At 46.3% G+C, this 21,420-nt stretch overlaps 1 protein-coding gene across 1 annotated transcript in view; it reads left to right on the top strand.

The window, feature by feature from the left end:
* Window positions 1-8,153: 8,153 nt before the first annotated feature.
* Window positions 8,154-21,420, top strand: part of KCNAB1 (potassium voltage-gated channel subfamily A member regulatory beta subunit 1) — a 306,923-nt gene continuing 293,656 nt past the window's right edge. The window contains exons 1-2 of the mRNA XM_029616487.1: window positions 8,154-8,611; window positions 9,111-9,496. Of these exons, the coding sequence (XP_029472347.1) occupies window positions 9,276-9,496 (221 nt within the window). The 5' untranslated portion in view covers window positions 8,154-8,611; window positions 9,111-9,275. The remainder of the gene's footprint in view (window positions 8,612-9,110; window positions 9,497-21,420) is intronic.

The following is a 21,420-nucleotide window of genomic DNA, read 5'->3' as shown; positions in this document are numbered from 1 at the left end:
TTACTCGAGGTGAGGTTTAGGTATTAGTGTAGGGATTAGGGACCACTTTGACATTCAGTGTAAGATGTGCAAACAGAACAGTACACTCTTTTGAAGATTTGAAGTCCTTCGGAGTGAGGAAACTCACACAAAGATGAGATTTGTACATTGTTCTCTCAACCTAGCTTGATGGACTCTCTACTTGGGTAACAAGTAGGGGAATCCAAGATGGCCATACACTAAGGGTGGTGCTCTGTCGATTTTTCCCTTGCCCTTATTTTCTTCCTTTTCCTATTATTTTCTTACCTTTCTTGTTATGGGTAAGAGGACGGGCAAAGCTAGAGCATTACCCGATTTTTCAGCCCAATGGACCAGCATGTTATCCAGAGCCAAGATTCTCTTTCAGGCTCCATTGAAGCGTCCTTGGGCAGCCAGTTGAGAAGTGGTCTTTCGCTGGCAGCCCCCGACCTCGAGTCATTTCTAATTCCGGAGCAGCGACGTGTTCTTCCTCAACCTAGCCCCCCCGCAGGTGATATTGAAGTGATTGCCTTGCTCCTGTCACACCTAGATGACTACACACAGCCGACAGGCTCGGCATCAGGAGATGCCTGTATGGGGGAGACAAGCCTTGGAGATGGTTGTCGGTTGGTTGGGGGAGCTGAATTCCTGCCTGCTTTTTCTTCTTTCATTTTCATTTATTAAAATTTATTAATCGCTTAACGCAAAATAGGTCTAAGCAATTTACAATAAAATATACATAAAACAATTTAATTACATCATATACAAAACAATAAAAAAATAAACCTTCAAAAAACAGCATCAGGACAGAATTAAAAAAAAAAATAATAAATCCCAGGAGGTAGTCTGTATTAAACAAAAGTTATCAGGAACATAACTTAACCATCATCAATTATTCAGAACCCGTCATAGGCATATTGTAGGAGGAAGCTTTTTAATGAGCGCCTGAATTTTTTTAGGTTGTCTTTTCCAGGTAGAAGGAGCAGCTACAGAAAAAGCTGTTTCACGAGTTGAAGAAAGACGAGCAAGATGGACAGAAGGTATGTCAAGTAATCCACGTTGTGATGACCTCAACTCATGAGTAGGCTGATATATTTTTAATAAAGCGTTAGTCCATGGAGGAGAATCAGGACTAAGGAGTTTAAAAACCATCATGGCAATTTTGTAGCAAATACATTCAGAAATTGATAACCATTTTAAATTAAAAAGAGTAGGTGTAATATGATCAAATCATTTTGTATTCGAAACTAGTCTAGCAGCTGAATTAAGTAATAACTGCAAAGGTTGCAAAGTGGATTTAGGTAAACCTAAAAACAAACTATTACAGTAATCAAGATGTGGAAAAATAATGGTTCGTACAATGGTATGAAAGTCAGAATTGTAAAGTAAATGATGTAATCCTGAAATTAGACGTAATTTGAAAAATTCAGTTTCAATGAGTGCTTTAATTTGAGGTTTGAAAGATGACGTGGCGTCAAGAAAGTCGCCAAGACTTTTGATAGGTTTGTTGAGTGTAAACGAGAGTAATGATATCATTCTGAGGCTCAGAATGGGGTCGATGGAGCAGCAAAAGCTCAGTTTTTTTAGTATTAAGAGAAAGTTTATTCTGATGTAACCACTGTTTAATAGTTGTTAAACATAACTGAAGATGTTCTACTGTGTTTTGCCAGGAAGTTTGAACTTTGATGAAGAACTGAATATCGTCCGCATAAATTTTAAACCCGTTCGTAACACTGGCCAACAACTTGGTAATAGGCGCAAGATATACATTAAAAAGCATTGCGGATAACGCAGAATCTTGCTTACTTGACCGCTGAGAATGTTTCCAGAGAGGTAATTTGTACTCCTTTGGTAAATGCCCCTATTATTACATTGGATATAATTTGGGAAGCTAGCTATAGCCAATCTTTCTAATCAGGTTTCACAGTTTGCTTCACAACAGCATGAACTTTCAAATTCATTTCAAGTTTCCCAATCTCAGTTACTTGAAATTAAATCGCAAGTGGACTCTTTGGAGACCAAGGGGGTTGCTTTGCAAAATTCTGTTGACACTATTTTGTCTGGTCATCTGTTTTTACAGAATAAGCTGGAAAATTTGGAAAACATTGAACGTCATCGTAATATCAGGATTATTAACTTTCCAAAAAAAGGCTTACTACTCCAGTGGAGATGTTACGTAGGTATTTTATGGAAATACTATCCATTAAGGAAAATCTGCTTCCACCTTTTCCAAAGCCTATTATCTTCCAGCGAATCTGAAAAGTTTCTCAACCAAATGATATTTCTGCCGATGCTGGTCCTGTTGATTCTTCTCATCTTTCTTCTTTTCTTGAAAATTCAATGGATGAAGCCATTGTGCCTTCCACTTTACTTGTCACCTTCGCTTTGGACTCTGATCAGGACTTTATTTTAAAAAAAAATTTTCGTAAGAGAGATATTTCCTTTTTAGGGCTCAAGATTTGTATGTTCCCAGATGTGTCTAAAGCAACAGTTGCGCTCACTGCCCGCACTGCTTGTGCCAGCCCGGCCCCCTGCAGTCTCCCGCAACGCTGTCAGCTCAACCCCGGACCCTCCGTGCCTTCCGCCAATGGTCTTGTCTCCATGCCGGGCCTTCGGGGTGCAGGACGCTGCCAACCTCCAGGCCTGCCTGGCTTTCTTTCTAGGCACGTGACTTTGGCCTTCCTTTAAAGGGCCAGTGGCGGGAAATTCTCCCGGGACCCACAGGATGTCGTCATCCCACTTGGCCTATTGAGGCCTGCCTCTCCCACTCTTCCAAGGGTGGGTGGCAGGCAGCAATCAGGCATCGTGAGGTCCAGTCCAAAGGTCAAGCCAGGGAAGTCCATCCGAAGGAAGAGGAGGAGGCTGGGGTCAGGAGCAGGCGAAGGAAGGCAAGGCAGGAATAGGAACCGGGCTAGGAACAGGCAGCAAAGACAAAGCAGGAAGCAGGATCCAACGCTGGAGCAGCAAGAGGCTGCCTGCCATCGACCCTTGGAAGAGTGGGAGAGGCAGGCCTAAATAGGCCAAGTGTGATGACGGCATCCTGTGGGTCCCGGGAGAATTTCCCGCCACTGGCCCTTTAAAGGAAGGCCAAAGTCAAGTGCCTAGAAAGAAAGCCAGGCAGGCCCGGAGGTCGGCAGCGTCCTGCACCCCAAAGACCTGTTGCCTCTTGCTGCTCCAGCGTTGGATCCTGCTTCCTGCTTTGTCTTTGCTGCCTGTTCCTAGCCCGGTTCCTGTTCCTGCCTTGCCTTCCTTCGCCTGCTCCTGACCCCAGCCTCCTCCTCTTCCTTCGGATGGACTTCCCTGGCTTGACCTTTGGACCGGACCTCACGTTGCCTGATTGCTGCCTGCCACCGACCCTTGGACCATACCTCACGTTGCCTGATTGCTGCTTGCCACCGACCGTCGGACTGGACATCATGTTGCCTGATTGCCACTTGCCACCGACCACTGGACTAGATCTTGCATCCTCGGCTTCCCATGTCTCCGCAGGGTCCCTCCTAAGCCCAGTTGGTCCCGGCATCCAAAGGTTCAACCCACGGGGAACGGGATTGGTATCAGTGAAATTCCAGCTGGCCCCTGCCTTCTGTCAGCCTCACCTCCTGTCACTGGGAACCTGTGGCAGGCCTTCCTCCCAGGTAGCGTCAATCCCAGCACAGGCCAAGGGTCCACATTTCCCCCGAGGTCACAAGAGATTGCCAAGTCCATGGACCCAGTGGAGGACTCCGCCTTGCAGGCGATCCCCGGTCTGGCCCAGAAAATTCTAGAGCAACAAAGGGCACTGGAGGCTCTGGCGTCCGCGGTAGAGTGGCTCAACTCTTGCTTGGATTCTTCGGTTCCGGCGGCTCCTTCAGTCTCTTCTGCAAGGGGGGTCGTGGCAGTCATGCCCGCGAATTGGCCGGTTCTTCCTCTTACGGTTCCCCCTCGTTTCTCGGGGAATCCGGCGTCGTGTCAAGGATTCCTGAACCAGTGCAGCATGCACTTTATTCTTCAGTCTGCCCTCTTCCCCAACGACCTCACCAAGACCACCTACATCCTCTCCTTGCTGGATGGCAAGGCTCTGGCATGGGCTTCTCCCCTGTGGGAGTGGGTAGATCCGATACTCAGGGAGCTATCCAGCTTCCTTGTTCGGTTCCGTAATGTCTTCGAAGACCCCGGGCGATAGGCCACATCTAGCTCCTTGCTCCTACACCTACGCCAGGGTTCCCGGCCCCTGGTCGACTATGTGATTGAATTCCGGACCTTGGCCACGGAGCTTTACTGGGGCAAGGATTGCCTGTGCTCCATTTTCCTGGATGGTTTCACAGCCCACATAAAGGATGAATTGGCGGCCCGAGGGCTCCCGACTTCCCTCGATGCCCACATCGAATTGACGAGCCTCATCGACCATCATCTTCAGGAGCGGACTAGAGAACAGCAATCCTCTAGGAGATCTTCCTCCACTCTCCTGTGTCTGCAGTGTTCACCATCCCCTGGACAGGCTACTCCACCCAAATCCCCTCCGGAAGAACTGATGCAGTTAGGCCGAGGCAAGTTAGCTCCGGAGGAACGCCGCCGACATCTACGTGCGGGGCTATGTCTCTACTGTGGAGAAGCCGGACACGTCTTTTTTCCTTATTCCCGGTGCGGCCGGGAAATTTCCAGTCCTAGGTGGCAGAGGGGGACTCCTCCTGGGCCTGACACATCCCGATCCCCCTCTCACTCTTCCAGTTTTTCTCAAAGTGGATGCGCAGGAATTTCACACCCTGTCCCTGGGTGGACTCCAGATCTGGGGGCAATTTTATCCTCAAACACCTGGTACAACACATCAAGATTCCTACTCGCCTAACCTCGGTACCTCTTGTACTCTCCTCCATCTCCGGGGAGCCCCACCCGGGCAAAGTCACCCATACCACTGTCCCGCTGATTCTCCATACTGAAAAGACCATAACCTTCCACATCATCGACCGCTCCATCTATCTGGTGGTACTCGGACTGCCCTGATTAAGGAAACACTCGCCTCAATTTGACTGGGCATCTTTTTCAATGAAAAAGGAAATGATGCACAGGAAGCAAACCTTTTTCAGAGGAAACAAGTCATGGTTTGAAGCTGCAGGAAGGCAGACCTGGAAGCAACATCAGGAAGCATTTCTTCAAGGAAAGGTTGATGGCTACATGGCCACGGCTTTCCAGAAGAGGTGGTGGAGACGAAAAAAGATAATGGAATTCATGAAAGCCTGGAATTAACATAGATGATCTCCCTAGTTGTGAAGAAATGTAAACCAACTGTAGTTTATGGCATTGTGGCAGGAATGAGATTAGGCAGACTAGATGGGCCTTACTGCCCTTATCTGCCATCACGCTCCTCTGCACTGCCAGAGTTACAATAGATATTAGGCATGATCTTTCACACAACACTATAAAAACATCAAGCCTCACATATTATACTATGATTAATAGGTATTGGGCTTTGAGCTATTTTCTGGTACAGCTAAAACAGCTCCACTAATTTTTCCTTGGGATTAGCATATGGCCTGTTAACATAAAATGATCAGGATTGAAAGCTCGTAGCACTAACTGTTATTAGACCTCTGTACTCTGGAGACTAGTTGCTCCATTTCCTACAGCTAATCATCAGTTTCTCTAACATAACTCATTAAAACCTCTGGCTTTGTACCAGATGACTCCACACAAGGTCTGTGCTCTCTGCTCACAGGAGCTTTGACTGGATGATCAGCTGGTTTGCTGTAAAATTTCAGACTTAAGGCCATCAATAAAGCCAAACGTATTTGTATAAGCATTCTCAGTAAAAAAAAAATTTTAAAAATGGGTGAATGACCTAATATTCAGAGGATCTGAGTTCAGATCCTGGCCTATATTGTGCTTCTTGCTGGTGCTCGATCCCCGAGGAGGAGAGAGAGAAAACCCAAGCATCCCTTCAGAGTGACAGCTATGAACCAGCCAAAGGGCACTTTGCCAGGATCTCAGGGAAGCTCTGATTTGTGTGTTTCAGCAGGAGAATTGCTGCTATGATCCCTGTAATGCTGGAAGATTGAAGGTAAAGTTGGGTCAAACAATCCAGAAAGTCATGAAAAAAGACCCCACAGCAAGTGCTAAGGTGGTGGGGGAGGAACTTCACAGAAACGGCCCTTAATATCAGCGATGAATTTCATTATCTACAGTAGCGCACATGATTCAGCAATTTAGCCTGCAAAGCTGTCTTTGCCGAGTTGACCTCCTTCATAAAGAGTAAACTTTTGTGCGCAGCTTTGCTCATGCAAAACTTAAGTTCAGATTCATAGTTAATGAGTCGCTGCAATGTAAAATCATGCAAAGCAGTTCATTATTTACATGGAACAAAAGCGCACAAAATTGGCTTTGCAGGCCAGGTTTTGTGAAAAAAGCTACACCTTAATGAGTTGCATTTGCAATATATTGCATAGCTAATTTCTAATTGCTGTTTTTTAGAGATCTACTTCATTTGAAACAAATTGAAAGAAAAATGAATGAAATGTCGCAGATGTTTTATTTTGACACCATTAAAAAAAAAAAAAAACAACAAAAACCCTACTACCATTTTTATGTAGCCCTTCAGCAGGAATTCCCAAACCTGTCTTGGGAAACTCACAGCCAATTGGGTTTTCCGGAGATCCACAATGAATATGCATGAGATAAATTTGCACATATGGTCTCCATTGTATGCAAATATATCTCATACATATTCATTGAGGATCTCCTGAAAACCAGACTGGCTGTGAGATCCCCAGGTCAGGTTTGGGAAGCCCCTGTCTTACAGGCTTTCTCCCACTCCCCACGAGTCCCCTGGGCTCCCTACTGTGGGCCTGTACCTTAAACCAGGTAAGCCCCCACCCAGCATCCAAAGCGTTCCCACCTCCGTGGTGCCTCTTCTCACTCACCATTTGTTTGTAGAGCAAAGATCAGCGCTATTCAGAGAAATGGCACCGGCAGGGCAGGAGTGACGAGCGTTAACTCCTGCTCCCAGAGGATCCAGCTTAAAGTAAGGCAGGGGAAGCCGGGGAGGGCTCCACAAAGGCCTGTAGGAGGGAATCTGAGGAGCCAGTGGATGGTGAGAGAAAGTCAAGAGGGGCTATTTGAAAATAGCGGACGGGGTCTGGTTTTAGTGTGTGGGGAACAACATAAAGAAAGTACCTATGTCAAACAATTCAACACAAAATACAAGACAAACACATAACAAAAAAAATAAAACAAATTTACAAAGCATAAAAAGCACCCAAATTAATCAAGTCTCAGCATAAACTGTCTGGAACAAAAAAGATTTCCCCAGCTTAAGAAAAGCTAAATAACACTGTTGGGCTCTAGTGTGTGGAGGGAGATTGTTCCACAAGCGTGGACCATTACAGTTAAAAGCTCTGTCCTTCGCACAAGAAACAAAAGCACACACATGGATTTTGGTGCTACACTATCTCAGATGCATGCCTCTAAATGAAGGTGGTAGCAGGGAGGCTGCAGTGGGTTTCAGAATGGCTGGAGTAAAAAAAAGGTTTGGGGTTTTTTTTTCCTTTAAGAATTTCAAACATTTTAAAAAAATGTGAATGTTCAGGAGAAACTCTGGGGTCAATTTTTGAATTTAGGACCCTGAAATTGGCCCTTTTTGAAAATGTACTGGGGCTGTGTGTCTAAAGTTAGGCTTCTAGTTTTGTTAGGCTCCAAAACTTAGGGTCTTTAAAAAGCGGGTGGTTAATGGTTATAAGGGTAGAGATAGGCCCTGCAAACAAAGTTAGGAGCTTGGCACTGTTTTTCAGAGATAGGCACCTGAGGACCTAAATCTAGGCAAATGAATAGCAGGCCAACATTTAGGGAACTGAATTTAGGTGAATTTTCAGCTGAAAATCTGCTCCTAAATTTGGCTGATAATTGGGGCCAAATTTCAGCATGTAAATTTAGGAGCGCCGTTGTTTTCAAATATCGTCCCCTCCGTGTCTCAGAGTTCATCTTTATTTTCACCTGCAATATTTGCCGCCCACTCGAAGAATGTATGTGGCTTTTTTTTTTGCGCAGCCGACAGGTGCATTCGAGCAGTTCAACTAGCCCGAGTTATATGATCAGGGCAGTACAACACCTGGCATGAAAATCAAGCAGCCAGAGCTCAAATCAATTACCTGCTCATCTATCGCATGCAGCTCATTACCTGGTAAAACACTACCGGCTCAGTAAAAGAAAAGCAGCAAGCGTATGCATGCTTTGGCGGTGGCACTCGGTGAATGGGCGTCTGTAACCCAAGCAGCTGATGTGACCCCCCCCCCCAGGTTCCCCGTCTGAGGGATGCACGGATGACGCCTGTGGATGCTGAGTGACTCCCCTGCTTCAGACCAGTCCTGCCCTATGGAGCTGCAGCGTAACCGTAACCCGCAGCAGCAGCTCGAGGAATGCAGCAGAGCTCGCAGCCTGCGAGGCAAGAATTTGGCACCCGAGGATACCCCGAGCAGGCTGGGGAGCGCGCTGCCAGCAGCAGGCACTTGCGCGATCGCTGTCTCCCACTGAGCCCCCAGTCATGCTCCGGAGCTGGCAGCTGCCTCTTCACTTCACTCACTATTGCTTCAACTCCACCAGCCATTAGGAGTCGGAGCCTGCTGAGGAGGATGCAAATCAGTTCACAGTAAGGAATCTGGCTAAAGTGCTTTTGGTTTTTTGTTTGTTTTTTTTCTTCTCCCCCCACATTTCTGCCGGCAGCAGTTCCTCAGTGCAGCTGCAGTCCTGGGCAAAACTCGCCTTCGTGATCATGACAGGACTGAGAATGCGTGTCTGAAGAGTCCCGACCGCTGGCGGAATCTTTCACAGACTCTCTTAACAAACAGGAAAGGGCGATTCGATATTTCTTTCCGTTTCAAGGCTTCTCCGCTCGGCATTTCCCAGTCCCAGAGGGTGTGCGAGTCACATCTTGTGCAGTCTGCCTGCACTGATTTGAAATCTGCGACCCAAAGATGAGGGACATGACATTGCTGCCTGGCCAGGAAGGTGCAGCTTTCTGCTTTTAGAGCACTCCGTTCCCTGGATCTGTTTTCGTAAATATCAGCGATACCGCACTAAACGGTTCCAGTGCGAACCCAGGGCGCTCTGCTCTTCCGTTGATGCTAATCTCTTCACTTTATCCCCAGGACTCCTGATTCATTCCTTTACATCCTGCTGCAGACACTTTCCACTCCTTGGAACGGGCACTCCGAGAAAAAACCCCCCCAAAAAACAACCCCTCCAAGCTTTCAGAGAAGCACCGGAGAAGATTGCAGTGCTGGACTGGGAAATAAAGAGCTATTCAAGGAGCGATGCAAGTGTCCATAGCCTGCACGGAACATAACTTGAAGAGTCGCAATGGGGAGGACAGACATATCAGCAAGCAGAACTCCACCACCCCCAATGTGGTCAATGCTGCTCGCGCAAGATTCCGGACAGTGGCCATTATTGCTCGCAGCCTGGGAACATTCACACCTCAGCATCATATCTCCCTCAAAGAATCCACTGCAAAGCAGACTGGCATGAAATATAGGTAACGCAAATCACATTAACTCTCCATGATCTATCAGTTTGTATGTCTGTCCAGCTCCGGGTGCTTGCAAAGCAAGAACCCTGGCTTAAGCTGGCACTGTTTTTCACTGGGATGTTTGAAAGCATATGAAACTGCTGGCAAAGCACTAAAGTTTGAAAAATAAAAATGTTCTGTTGCTTTGGTCACAGTATTCATGTATGCCCAAATATGTATGATGCCAAGCGCATAAATGTTTTTCTTAAGCTAGATTTCCCTTGGGTTTGATCCTTTTATAATTCTATAATTTTAGGAAATATTAAGGGTCTTATTCAGTAAAGATTTTTTTTTTCCATAGGAAAGAATGATAAAAAAAAAAAAGTTCCTTTTGAATAAGGCGGTAAGTCTTTTGGTGAAGCCACAAAGCACACCCTCTCTCAATGCAGTACTTGTGGTCCTCTCTAGCCAGTGGCTGTGTGCCTGTCGTTCCGCTTTAGTGCAGGCGGCTCTGTGCCTATGTCGGGTGTGATAGGGGAAGGCTTTGCTGTGGGTCTGTGCAGAGTGTAGTCTGATGCCTGGGAGAACAGGCCTGCTCTCTGTTAACAGGTAGGGTTTCTAGCCTGGCTCCACTCTGGAAATGCCACCCCGGGCTTCAAAGCGTGTGTGTGCTCTCCATCAGTAAAACAATTTCTTGGTGTAGTTTTATCCCTTGCTCGCCTGGCAGCTCTCCGCTCTGGCCCCGTGCAGTACTTTAGAAAGTTGCTACCCATACCTTAAGTAAAACTATCATGGTATCTGTTTTGCGAAGTAAACGCCCCCACCTCCACCACTCTCTATTTTTTTTTTGTTTTTGTTTTTATAAAGTTTCAACTTGAAGGATGAAATCTACCCTTACTAATAATAACATAAATTGAATGAATGTGCCACACTGATGCAGGGGCTAGTGAAAACCATCCCAAGAGACAAACCCATGTTCAGCTAGAAGCTTCTTTGTGTACAAACCGGTATTACAATTTATATTGTGAGAAAAGTGAACTTTTGTGCTCTGCAAGGCTGTTTGGTGAAGTTTCTCTTCTACCCAATGTATTTTATAGGGCAGAGGGCACATTAGGATTATTCCATTAGGGCCTTTTTCTGTAGACATAAAGTATGCTTATCGGTATATTCATAGTGGGATCTAGTCGGGTTACTGTGGATCTAACTGGCTTGCTCCTAAGGGTAAAGATTTCACCCCCCCCCCCCCCCCCCCCCCCCAGAGTGTCTAAATCTAGCTGCCTGGTTTTACTAGATACAGTTGCTCCAAAAAAACTAGAGGCCCTGCAGGCGTTCTGGGCGGGATAGAGGAAGAATTAGCAAGCTGGCACTGCTTTTCAGTGTTAGTCGGATAGGTTTGCCACCTAACCCTGAGCACACTTAAATCTGGCAGGCTACGTTTTAGCTATTTACAAATGCAACTTGGCGAGCTAGGTGGCGGCTGAACATTATCCTAAAATAGCTGGCTAAAACTTACCTGATTACCTTAGGAGCTCAGAGGTCAGCTGCAAAGGAATCAGCGGCCCTGATATCACACCATGGGTGGTAGAGTTTACTGCTGCTACTATTGATAATTACTAAACCTCTACTAGACACATACAGCCCTGTACAGATACCACATAAGAGCAGACCTTGCCCCATAGAGCTTACAGTCCAGTCAAGACACACATGCAAGATAAGTAAGAGGCTTCAGGAAATGTATTCACTAAAGAAAACCTGCTTAACAAGGCTATGATCAGAGAGCTGCAGGGTGCATTTTTAGGCAGCATTTGAAGAGGGCTAGAGAGGGAGCAGGGCCCACCATGTCAAGAAGGCTGTTCCAAGCATATGGTGCCTGCTCCTTGTGACCTTGGGCAAGTCACTTCCACCTCCATTGCCTCAGGTAGGTTGTGAGCCCTCTGGGGATAAGGAAATATGTACAGGTTTGAAGAGCCAACTAACTTTAGGACAGTTCTCTGAATACCCGAATTAGCCAATTAACTTAAGCCGGCTATCTCAGCTCCTCCCAGTTATGCCCCCATAATGCCCCTAACGCAGCCGGCTAAATTCTTAACCAGCGATCTTATTAGCTGGCTAGATTTTAGCTGGATAAGTGGCCCGATATTTATTTAGCTGGCTAAATTCTGAGATAGCTGGCTAAATGCTTTTGAATATGATCCTCCAAATAAATAAATAAACAAACTGCAAGGTTGGGAGTTGGTAATGCAGGAGAAAGGAACAGATAAAAACAGTTTGTCCAATGAATGGGGTTCACAGGGAGGGGCCAGGTGATGAGATGACTTATTAGAATAAGTAGTGAAGAGTGCTTTTATAAATAATGAAGTATGGACACACAATTGTACCTGTAATTGTAAAGCTTAAGGCTTCTTACAAATGCCATTCATGGTAGAGCCATACACAAGTTAACGTAAAGAGCTCTCATTTCAGTCTCTCTCAAATAATTAATATGTCATGATCCCACAAATCATTTTCCTAATCATTTAAGCAATTAACGGATCATTTTCATTTCTGAATAAAAGCATATTACAACTACGTTCAAATACTCTTGCCTTGCTAGAGATTCATTTTGTGCCAGATATTGGCCATATCCCAAATGTAGCACTATAATTCCTGTGTACTAGGAAAGGGCAAGCTGAAGATTGGAGAAGGGAGGGATAAAAGATCTTTGCACCTATAAGTTTGTGGTTTGGTGGTGGCTCTGGAACTGTACATCGTTCTATAGTTCCAGATACCAGGTGTCAACAGTGATCAGGACTCCCTGTGTCTCCAGAGGCTATAAATGCTGGTTTCATATCAACCCCAGTCCTAACTGCCCTCCTAACTGACCTGGGGTGTGAGAGACCCAAAACAGAAAACAAACCGGGGGCTCTGCATGCAGCTGTTCCTTTGAGCCACTAGACTGGTCCAACACTGTTTTATGCTTGAGAAGGAAGGCTATACCAAGTAAGCTTGATGCATCATAATCGTCCTTATAATACCAAAGTGGTTAAAACAGCAATACTAGCAACTAGGGAGGTACATTTGTTTGAAGTGAATAGGTAAAACATGACAAATGTTGCCGTATTTGTTTCATTTGTGGTCCCCCAAAATGAATGGAGGGGGTCTCACAAATGAAACAAAATATATTCATCTCATTCGTTTCGTTCTCATTTACCTCTATGGCCCATTGAAGTCTATGGCTGTGTACTGCTGAGCAAAAAAACAACAACTGATAACTATAGCAACCAACTCTTGTCTGTGTGACCTCACAGCCTTGTCAGAGCCTTATTAGAGCTGAGGCAGGAAAAGCTGGCAAGGAAACCTCACAAGACAAATCGCAGTAAAACATCTTTCTAAGGGGCCGATGCAATAAAATTTGCGGAAAGCGGGTGCTGACTTTTCAGCGCCCGCTTTCTTAGTGCATGCGTGGCACCTGCAAAGGGGGGCGCCATGCAATAAACAAATGAGGGGTCGCACTAGCAAGGAGGCGCTAAGGTCGTGCTAGCTAATGCGACCCCGCGATTACCAGTGGTCTGCCGGTTATGAACACCGATGCTGATAAACTCGGCATGGGTTTTCATAACTGCAGCCAGCTGGTTATGAAAACGCCTTCAAAGCAGCCGGCAGAGGTTTGTTTTTTTTCTTTTTTTTTAACTTTAAAAAAAGTACAGAAAAGCAGTTTTTTCTGCTTTTCTGTACTTTTTCTCAGTGCGCTCCGCTACTAATGCCTATTGCATTAGGGGGTGGATTAGCGCCTATTTAACCCACGTCCGACAGCGGGTTAAACAGTGCACTCAGCTATGCGCACTGTATTGCATCGGCCCCTAATTTAGCCTATAGCTGCTATCCGGATCAACTGAGCAGGTGCAAGAAGTTCTGTATTTTAGTAGCAGTTTAGTAGCAGTTGCTAGAGAAAGATCCGTGCTGAGAAGTTTTCTCAGAGTTTTAAAAAAGCTTAACTTTTGGATTTGGCACTTATAAAGAGCTGTTTCTTCTCTGTGCTGCAGTGGTCTCTCACACTCACTGTACCAGAAAGAAAAGCAATGCACTGCTGTTGATTTTGATTTTTCTCTTCAATTGAGAGGGTCAGGGTGGGAGACAGTGTTGAAATTGCAGTTGCAGCAGTACTAGTGATTTTTTTTTTGTTTCTATCTGTCTTGACACCAGTGAGATGAGTAATGCACACTCAGAAACTAAACAGAGTCTTACCAGTCTTCCAGTCTTTTTGGTTCTGTTTAACAGTTTGTTGGGTTGTTTTTTTTGAGTGTGGAGTCAGCTCAGATATGCTTTGATAGTGTGGTATATAAATGATTTTAAATATAAATAAAATAAATACAAATAGAGCACACAACACATGTATGTATGTGTGTGTGTGTGTGTGTGTGTGTGTGTTATAGACAGTTCTCCATACAGTATGTGGTACTGTAAGTAGGGGTATAGTTACAGAATCAAATTCATTTGTAATATCCAAACCCGTAGTAAGCAGTGCATGTCAACAAATTCAAGTATATGAGGAAAAGAGAAAGAAGGGTATTTTGCCCGGGTTGGCAGCTTTGGCAGGGGTAGAGGAAGTGGTGCAGCTCCAACTCTCAGTGTATGTCTACAGCAACACTTGAAAAGACACGAGTCCTTTCCTGAAATTGAAGAGACACTTTTTTAGCTGTTGAATGGCAGGATTGGAAAGCACTGGCAGCTGAAGGCAGAAGTTGAAATCTGAAGCCCCTGTCCCACTGCCACCTGTTTATCTCCCTCTTATTTCGGAGCAAAGGAGAAAGGCAGGAGAACCTTCCAAGGCAGACAGTAACAGCGCAGGGGCACGGAAAGGGCGGCAGAAGTACAAGTGCCAAAACCAGCTGCATGCTCCTACACATTGGCTACTGAATCTGAGGCAATGGAGGCTGTATTTTCAACAACTGATTATGAGAAAGAATCTTGTTTGGAATTCCCTGAATCAGAACTTGAATAAAATTTGGGAGAATTAGTCAGTAGCATCTTAGCTTCCAGTTCAGTGATGGGAGAGAGAGAAGAATGAGAATGATGATGATGCTGAGATCAACTCCCAGGAAGAGCAGGCACTGCAGGTGGAGTGTGAGTGATGCCCCTGGCATTTTTCCTCAGGGTTCACCCTCGATTTCAACCTCAGTGCCAGCATCAGCCCCCAAGGATGTAGAGAAGAGATCATGAAAGACAACCCTGATCTGGAAGCATTCATTTTTTATTTATGCATTTTCAATTACATCTCAAGACAATACACTTGGTTTGAAATTCTGTGGCACAAAAGGAAAATATAATTTCACCCAAAATAATACATGATGCAAAAATAAATAGCCACTCTCAAGACCACAATAGAGGGGATATCAAGAACACAACTTACAGAAACAGTAAATTATTACTAATTAAGGTAAAACTGACTTAATGAGGGACATTATCCCATGGGCGGTCATTCGTTCTGCCCTTGACGATTATCAAGCAATGAAGTAGAAACTATTTTACTCATCAGAAAAGTGGACAATTGATGAGCTTGGTAGAAGACATAAGAGGCATTCTGAAATTTCACTATACATTTACAGGGAAACTTAAGTATGAAAAAGGCACCCAGTTCCAAAACCTTTGGCTTCAAAAGCAAGAATTGTTTTCTCCTTTTTTGGGTTTGCTTTGAAAAATCTGGAAATACTGAGACCTTCATATTCAGAAAAAGTTCCTGTCTATGGCGGAAATACATTCTTAGGACCCAGTCCTTATCCAACTCCATTAAAAAGGAAACTAGAAGTCTGGCAGGATTTACCAAATCTTTTTGTGTAGTTTCCAACAAAGCTGTTACATCCAGTGGGGAGCTGGCAATAGGAGATATTTCTACCACTTCGTCCATTTTTCCAATACCCTTCTTTTTTAAAAGAGGGAATATAATATATTTGTGATATAGGTGGTACCGTTTTCTCTGGTATCTTTAAACATTCAATTAAATATCTCCTCCACATTTCTATAGGAGTTACTGTTGGGTCCCTGGGGAAATTTATAAATCGAAGGTTTTTCCCCCTATGTTGATTCTCTTAAGTTTTCCAACCTAGATTGGAACATTTGATTTTCTTTTATTAAATTTAATTGCAAATTTAACACTTTCCCTGTCTCAGTTTCATTAAGTTCGCATTTCTTCTTTATTTCTACCACTTCAGTCTCCACAGATTTAATACGATTATCCAATGTAGAAAAGGTGTTTGAGGTAAATTTAAACTGGGAGACTAAATTCAGATTTAAAACCTGAATAGCTTCCCATAGGGAGTCCAACGTGATGGAAGTAGGTCTTACCAAGTCTATGGGCTGACAAATGACCTGGAGAGTCGATAGTTCCTCTCTTTGCTTGATCACTCCGTCGGCAGAAGAAACCTCCTCCTTTCCTGCCTTCAGATCCAACGTTGTATGGAAAAACACAGAGTCTGGCAGCACAGCAGCGTCTTCCTGGTCTCTCTCGGCCTGCTCTCCCTCGGGCAAGCCCACAGCATGTGCTTCAGCAGGGTTGGAGGGGGGCACCGCTCCTCCGGGGACAAGGTGATTGACAGCTCAGGGAGTGAACCGGCTTCCTCCGCTTGCCGGCTCAGCTCCAGCGAGCTCATTCCCAACTGTAGTCCTTCATGGCAAACGTGAAGATCCATCGGATCCCCAAGTCTCCACTGTCAGTAATTGTAAAGATAACCCCCACTCTCTGGCTCTTCTCTTCCTGCCAGAGTGGTCCATAAAACGACCGGGCTCCGTCTGGTGTCTCACGAGCGGCGAGTCAGAGCGGCCATCTTGATCCCCAGGATCAGCCAGCTGGAAGCATTTCAAAGTACGGGAGGACCTGCATTTTGCTTATTGTGTGCACTGCAGCAAGGATATCAGTCAAGGGATGCAGATAGTATATCTGACAAACGCATGTATACATCACCTGCAGAAGCAGCACCCACTAACATTGACATCAGGGGAAAGTTGCAGTAGTAGCCTGTGGACCCCTACTGCAACTCAAAGTAAAAGCCAGAATAATGGGGTTGAAAAGAGAAGAATTTTTCCCCAGGTTGATCTGATGCCCTCTTCCACCAGATAGGTGTGGATCGCCCCTGAGGCTTCATGATTGGGTAATGATGAGGCAGATGGGACAAATCCAGAAAACCTTCAAGGATACCACAGAGGATGAGAGTTCCAGAAGTGCCATCCTGGACAGAGTAATCCCTATAGTAAATGTTCTAGAGGAAACGTTAGAGGGCTTCCATGACCAAGAAGAAATGTAAGCAGAGATGATGCAGTTTCTGGACACCTTGCAGCAGCAGGTGCAAGAGAGACTGAAACCTCTCACAAAAAAGAATATATACATGCTTGCTACACTTTGTGATCCATGAGTGAAAGGGAGGCTCACCCTCCTGTTGCACCGGAGGTGGACCCTTGGCCTGAGGTTGGGTTGACGCTACCTGTAGGTGGAGCTGGCTGATTGATGGAGACCACCTAGAGCTTCACCAATACCAGCCCTCGTTCCCCGCAGGTTGAGCCCTTGGGTACCGGGGCCGGCTGGACTTAGGTGGGCCTCCGTCCGAGGACTTCCCGGGTATGATGGTGGGATCAGCCAGAGGTCAGCAATGGTAGATAGGATGAGTCCAGACGAGGCAGAGTTCCAGAGACCCAGGTGCCAATGGAGAACGGAAGGCAAGACAGGTGGCGCCTGAGTAAAAGAAGGCCGAAGCCTGAGAGGCCAAGTCCAGAATGAAATCAATAGAGGCGTAGAGGGAGCAGGCTGTGGTCGGGACAGGTGGCAAGCAAGGGCTGGCGATCAAACAAGCACAGGTCAAAACCAGGAGACAGTCTGAGAATGGCCAGACGAAGTAGGGGGTCAAGCCAGTAGTCAATCAGTAGCGTGGTCAGACGAAGCAGGGGTCAAGCCAGAAGTCAATCAGTAGCGTGGTCAGACGAAGCAGGGGTCAAGCCAGAAGTCAATCAGTAGCATAGACAAGCAGGGTAGACACAGAACATAGGAACAGGGACCGGAATGGATGCCAGGAACAAGGCAGGATCAGGAACAGGAACACAGACGAATCGGGAACAAACCGGGAACCAGGAACACAGACGAAGCACTGGAATGAGCAACTAAGCACACGACTAGCGTGGAGACCTGTTGCCAAGGCAAGGAAGCACTGGCTGGGCCCGGCCTTAAGGACCGGGACCCTGTGACATCATCATCCAGGGCCGCGGGGTGGTTTCCCGCCGCGGCCCCTTTAAAGGCAGAACAGATGCGTGCACGCGCGCCTAGGAGGTGGTGTGGCGCAAGATGGCAGCGTCTCCCCGCGGGCCATGCGGGGAGACTCGGCACGGAGCTGGGAGTGCTGGAGGCAGCTCAGGTGCGCAAGCGGCAGCCCACGGCCGGAAGAGAGGCAGAACCGGGAGCTGGAGCAGGCAAACGGGGGTAAGTGGGCCCGGCCGCGGGCCTGCCGCAGCCGGCACATGCAACACCTCCATTCCCAGCATTTCACATTCACGAAGGGAATGTTGGTAACTGGGGTGAAGAGGAGTGCTAGTGGCAGAGGTTAAGTGGGGATGTAGTGCAGGAAAGAGTGGTTACCTCAAGAGAGTAGTGCAAGAAGAAGCAGCATCCTATCAGCCACTACTTCCTCACCCACCTCAATACACCAAAGCCAGATTGCCTGCAAAGAACCATCTTTCCTGACACAGGCCATAGCTAAAGCAGCTGTCAAGAGAGACCTTTGGCCCATTCCAGCAAAGAACATCATAGCAGAAATTTCTGTGAAAAACTATTTCAGAGAGCCCATTGAGGATGTGGACACAGATATGCTGGCATGTTCAGCACACAGGTCTGCAGTCTGGCCTGACCTAGCTAAGGTGGCTCAGTCAGGGGCAGTTCTATAATGAGGCAGGGTGAGGCAGCCGCTTCAGATGGCAAACTTTGGAAGCGGCAAAAACTGCCCCCCCCCCCCCCCCCCAAACTCCTCTAGCGGCCTCCTCACCCTGCCGCCAAAACAGAGAACCGACGCAGAATTACTCCCTCTCTGCACAGCCAGGGTCTCCTCCAACTTTGCCATTTTCTGCGCAGAAAATGGCAATGATGGAGGAGACCCTCGCTCATGGGGAAGATCTCCTGGCATGTCACACAGCGAAGATCTCCCAGAGTGCCGTGCAGCAAAGATCAAGGCCCGGTGAGAGTGAGTGTGTGTAGAGGAATGTGTGTGTGTGTGAGAGATTGTGAGCCTGGGGGTATCAGAGCATGTGTAAGGTGCTTGGAGAGGTGTGAGAGAGAGAGCATGTGTGAGGGTGCTTGGGTGTGAGTGCTGGGAGGGGCGGGATGAGGGGGCACCATCTCATTCCTCACCTCAGGTGGTAGATTGGCTTGAGCTGTCCCTAGCCTCCGTGAGATTTTTTTCTGCGTTGAATGTGTTTTCTCAGTGGCAGGGGACATTGTAGCCCTCATCACTCAAGGCTGGTGCCAGAGTTGATGAAAAAGCTGGTCTTTTTGAAAATCAGCCTTTGCTTGGGTTTCAAGAATTTCCATGTGAATGGCAAGATGAGTGACAGCACCTTAAATGCCTTTCTGCCCCATGCCTGTCTGAAACGCTCCAGCTGTATATCCTTAGAGGTCTTGCTGCTTCTGCTCTGCCTACCTGCCTTGACCCTAATATACCACTTTGGGGGTCCTGCTGTTAATATGCCTTCTTGCCATGTATATTATGTACCAGCATAGGAGTTTTTGTGCCTTTGTGGTCTTGCTTTTTGGTTCACAGTCTGTTTCTTCCACCCTGAGTGTTTTGTCCCCAGAAAAAAAATTTTGAAAAAAGAAAAAAATGACGTTTTTCTTCCCACCCCACCTATGCTACAACGTTAGTCATTATGACATTTTAATAAAGATTAAGATTAGGCGGTCCATAGTCACAAGCCATTTAGATGGTTAACCTAATAGTTAGTTTAAATGGCTTATCCGGCTAAATTCTAGCTGGCTAGATAGAGTTTAGCCAGATAAGTTAGGGGCAGTCCAGAGGCGAAACTGGGAGAAGTTGACTTAGCCAGCTAAGTTAACCGGCTAACTCCAATATTCAGGGTTAGCTGGATGACTTAGCTGGCTAATTCTGGTCAAGCCAAAGAGCTGTCCTAAAGTTAGCTGGTATAGCTAGATGGCTAATTAATTAAGAAAGCCGGCTATATTCGATAGTGTGGCTGCACTGTTGCATATGCCTCCAAAGTTAGCCGGATAAGTTTATCCGGCTAACTTTGCTATCCTGACTGTGTCTGAATGTAGTCCTTAATAAAGATAAAAACCTATTTTATGGTTCTTCATTTTGTTCTACTCCTCTACAATCTCAACCTAGTTCTCCCATCCTGCTTGTTTCTTGGTTATACTGGGGTGTTTTGTCCCCAGGAAAAAATGTGAAAAAAGAAAAAAAATACAAATTTCTCTTCCTATCCCACCTCTTATGGTTTTACATCTTGCTATCGAGCCTGTCTAGGCCTTTTTGATCTGTGATTCCCCACACTGTACACCTTGGTAGTTTAGACATCTTTGTGCTATTTGCAATTCACTGCACTCCATGCTTTGGTGGTTTAGACATCTTTGTGCTGTTTGCGATTTACAGCACTCAATGGCTTAGTGGTTTAAATACCTTGAGCTGTTTATGATAGATTGCACTCCACACCTTGGAGGTATAGATATTTCTGTGCTGTATGCGATTCCCCACACTGTATACTGGGGGATTTGATGCTTTTATGCTGTTAGCGATTTCCTGAACTGTATGCCATGGGGATTTTGATGCCTTTGTGCTATTTGGAATTCCCCATTTTCTACATCCTGGGGGTCTTGCTGCCATTCTGCCTTGCTCCTGATGTACTATCTTGGGCGGGGGGGGGGGGGGGGGAGTCTTGTTGCCACTCTGCCTACCTACCATGCCACAGATGTACCACCATGGGGATTTTACTGCCACTATATCTTACTGCCATACCCCTAATTCTACAACCTGGGTGTCTTTGTGCCATCATGCCTTGCAGCCATGCCCCTGATGCTAAACCTTGGGGGTCTTGCTACCAATCAGCCTGGGTGCCGTACCCCATGCATTACACCTTGGGGGTCTTGCTGCCATACCCCAGGCCCAGACTGTGACTTGATTCTATACCCTTCATGCTAGTCCTTGGGAATTTTGCTGCCACTCAGCCTTGCTTCCATACCACACGCTTTATACCTTGGGGGTCCTGCTGCCGCTCTGTCTTGATGCTCTACCCCTGATATATCACCTTAGGGGGATCTTGCTGCCCATCAGCCTGGTTGCTGTACCCCATACCTTACACCTGAGGGTTCTTGCTACCATGCTGCCTGGATGCTATACTCGTCATGCTACACCTTGGGTTCTTTCTGTCATTCAGCCTTGCTGTCATAACCAGACTTTACACTTTGGGGGTCTTGCTGCATCTCTTCCTTGCTGCCATATCCCAAACTCTTCACTTTGAGGTGTTCTTGCCACTGTGGGTGGCTGCTTTGCTCCTCTCATCGTGCCTTGGAGTCTTCATGCCACTTTTAATGCTGCTTTGTTTCCTTTATCAATGCCTGTGTTTTATTTCTGGCACCTTGGCTGCTTTGTTTCCCTTTCATTGTGCCTTGGTTCATGCCACCTCTGGTGCCACTTTGCCCTCTTGTGCTGCCTTTGGGGGTTCATGCTACTCTTATCATGCACTCCTTTGAAGCCTTGAGGTATTCTTGACACTCTTGCTTTGCTCCAATGATGGTGCCTCTGAGAACTCCTGACACTGCTGGTACCCTTTTGCCTCTTTACTATGCTTTAGGCTATTCATGCCACTTTTTGTGCCATTTTGCCACAGTCTTAGTGCCTTGGAGTTCTCTTTTCCCTTCTGATGTTCTTGACCTGCAAGTTTCATTACGATAAATCTAGAAAGCCCTGGAGACTGTAAGGAGAGTGCAT

Source organism: Rhinatrema bivittatum, chromosome 9 (genome assembly GCF_901001135.1).
Source record: "Rhinatrema bivittatum chromosome 9, aRhiBiv1.1, whole genome shotgun sequence".
Classification (NCBI taxonomy): domain Eukaryota; kingdom Metazoa; phylum Chordata; class Amphibia; order Gymnophiona; family Rhinatrematidae; genus Rhinatrema; species Rhinatrema bivittatum.
Note: the sequence above shows the minus strand (reverse complement) of the source record. Positions and strands in the feature narration are given on the sequence as shown.